Source organism: Procambarus clarkii, chromosome 34, assembly GCF_040958095.1.
Source record: "Procambarus clarkii isolate CNS0578487 chromosome 34, FALCON_Pclarkii_2.0, whole genome shotgun sequence".
Classification (NCBI taxonomy): Eukaryota; Metazoa; Arthropoda; class Malacostraca; order Decapoda; family Cambaridae; genus Procambarus; species Procambarus clarkii.
Window position 1 is genome coordinate 11,988,766 of NC_091183.1, and position 1,771 is coordinate 11,990,536.

The 1,771-nt window shown below is 53.6% G+C and overlaps 1 protein-coding gene across 1 annotated transcript; it reads right to left on the reverse strand.

Annotated features, from left to right (window-relative positions):
- Positions 1-294: 294 nt before the first annotated feature.
- Positions 295-1,518, reverse strand: LOC138370998 (uncharacterized). Its single transcript, XM_069335641.1, has one exon. It carries the CDS (start codon positions 1,516-1,518, stop codon positions 295-297), a length of 1,224 nt encoding a protein of 407 aa, XP_069191742.1.
- Positions 1,519-1,771: the final 253 nt, after the last annotated feature.

Consider the following 1,771-nt stretch of genomic DNA (forward strand, 5'->3'; position numbering starts at 1 on the left):
CCACCGCCAAAATGAGGTCACCCACCACCACCATGAGGTCACCCACCACCATGAGGTCAACCACCACCACCTTGAGGTCATCCATCACCATGAGGTCACCCACCACCATGAGGTCACCCACCACCATGAGGTCACTCCCCATCACCATGAGGTCACCCACCACCATGAGGTCACCCACCACCATGAGGTCACCCACCACCATGAGGTCACTCACCACCACCATGATGTCACCCACCACTATGAGGTCACTCACCACCATGAGGTCACCCACCACCACCATGAGGTCACCCACCACTATGAGGTCACTGACCACCTGAGGTCACCCACGACCACCATGAGGTCACTCACAACCATGACGTCACCCACCATTACCATGAAGTCACCCACCACCATGAGGTCTCCCACCACAATGAGGTCACCCTCCACCATGAGGTCACCCACCACCATGAGGTCTCCCACCACAATGAGGTCACCCTCCACCATGAGGTCACCCACCACCATGAGGTCACCCACCACCATGAGGTCACCGACCACCACCATGAGGTCACCCACCACCATGAGGTCACCCACCACCATGAGGTCAACTGCCACCATGAGGTCGACCATCATCATGAGGTCACCCATCACAATGAGGTCACCCACCACCATTAGGTCACCCACCTCCATGAGGTCACCCACCACCACCATGAGGTCACCCACCACCACCATGAGGTCAACCACCACCACCTTGAGGTCATCCATCACCATGAGGTCACCCATCACCATGAGGTCACCCACCACCTTGAGGTCACCCACCACCATGAGGTCACACACCACCACCATGAGGTCACCCACCACCATCATGAGGTCTCCCACCTCCATGAGGTCACCTGTCACGATGTCATCCACCACCATGAGGTCACACGCCACCATGAGGTCACCCACCACCATCAGGTCACCCACCACCACCATGAGGTCACCCACCACCCTCAGGTCACCCACCACCACCATGAGGTCACACACCACCACCATGAGGTCTCCCACCTCCATGAGGTCACACACCACTACCATGAGGTCACACACCACCACCATGAGGTCTCCCACCTCCATGAGGTCACCTGTCACGATGTCATCCACCAGCATGAGTTCATCCACCACCACCATGAGGTCACCCATCACCATGAGGTCACCCACCACCACCATGAGGTCACCCACCACCATGAGGTCACTCACCATCACTATGAGGTCACTCACCACTATGAGGTCACCCACAATTATGAGGTCACTCACCACCACCAAGAGGTCATACGCCACGGTGAGGTCACCGACGACCATGAGGTCACCCACGACCATGAGGTCACTCACCACCACCATGAGGTCACTCACCACCACCAAGAGGTCACCCACCACCATGAGGTCACCCACCACCATGAGGTCATCCGCCACCATGAGGTCACCTACCACCACCATGAGGTCATCCACCACCACCGTGAGGTCACCTATCACCATGAGGTCACTAATCACCATGAGGTCACTCATGTTGGAAATTTCCAACACTGATACATTACTATTGTATCATAATAAATCACTATTGTATGCTAAGTACAGTAACTATTAACTCTACTAACTGTAGTGCTAACATAAATTGATATTTCTTTATCTGAGTATATTGCTAATATTCTCATGACATCGAGAGGCAGGATTGTGTCAGATAATGTCTATCCAAACATAATTATTACCAATATATAAGAGAATTGAATGTGGTTCTCTAATTTTATCAGCATTCCGTGCA

Coding starts and splice junctions, on each gene's coding strand:
- LOC138370998 (XM_069335641.1), bottom strand. CDS start 1,518: ATGAGTGACCTCATGGTGATTAGTGACCTCATGGTGATAGGTGACCTC.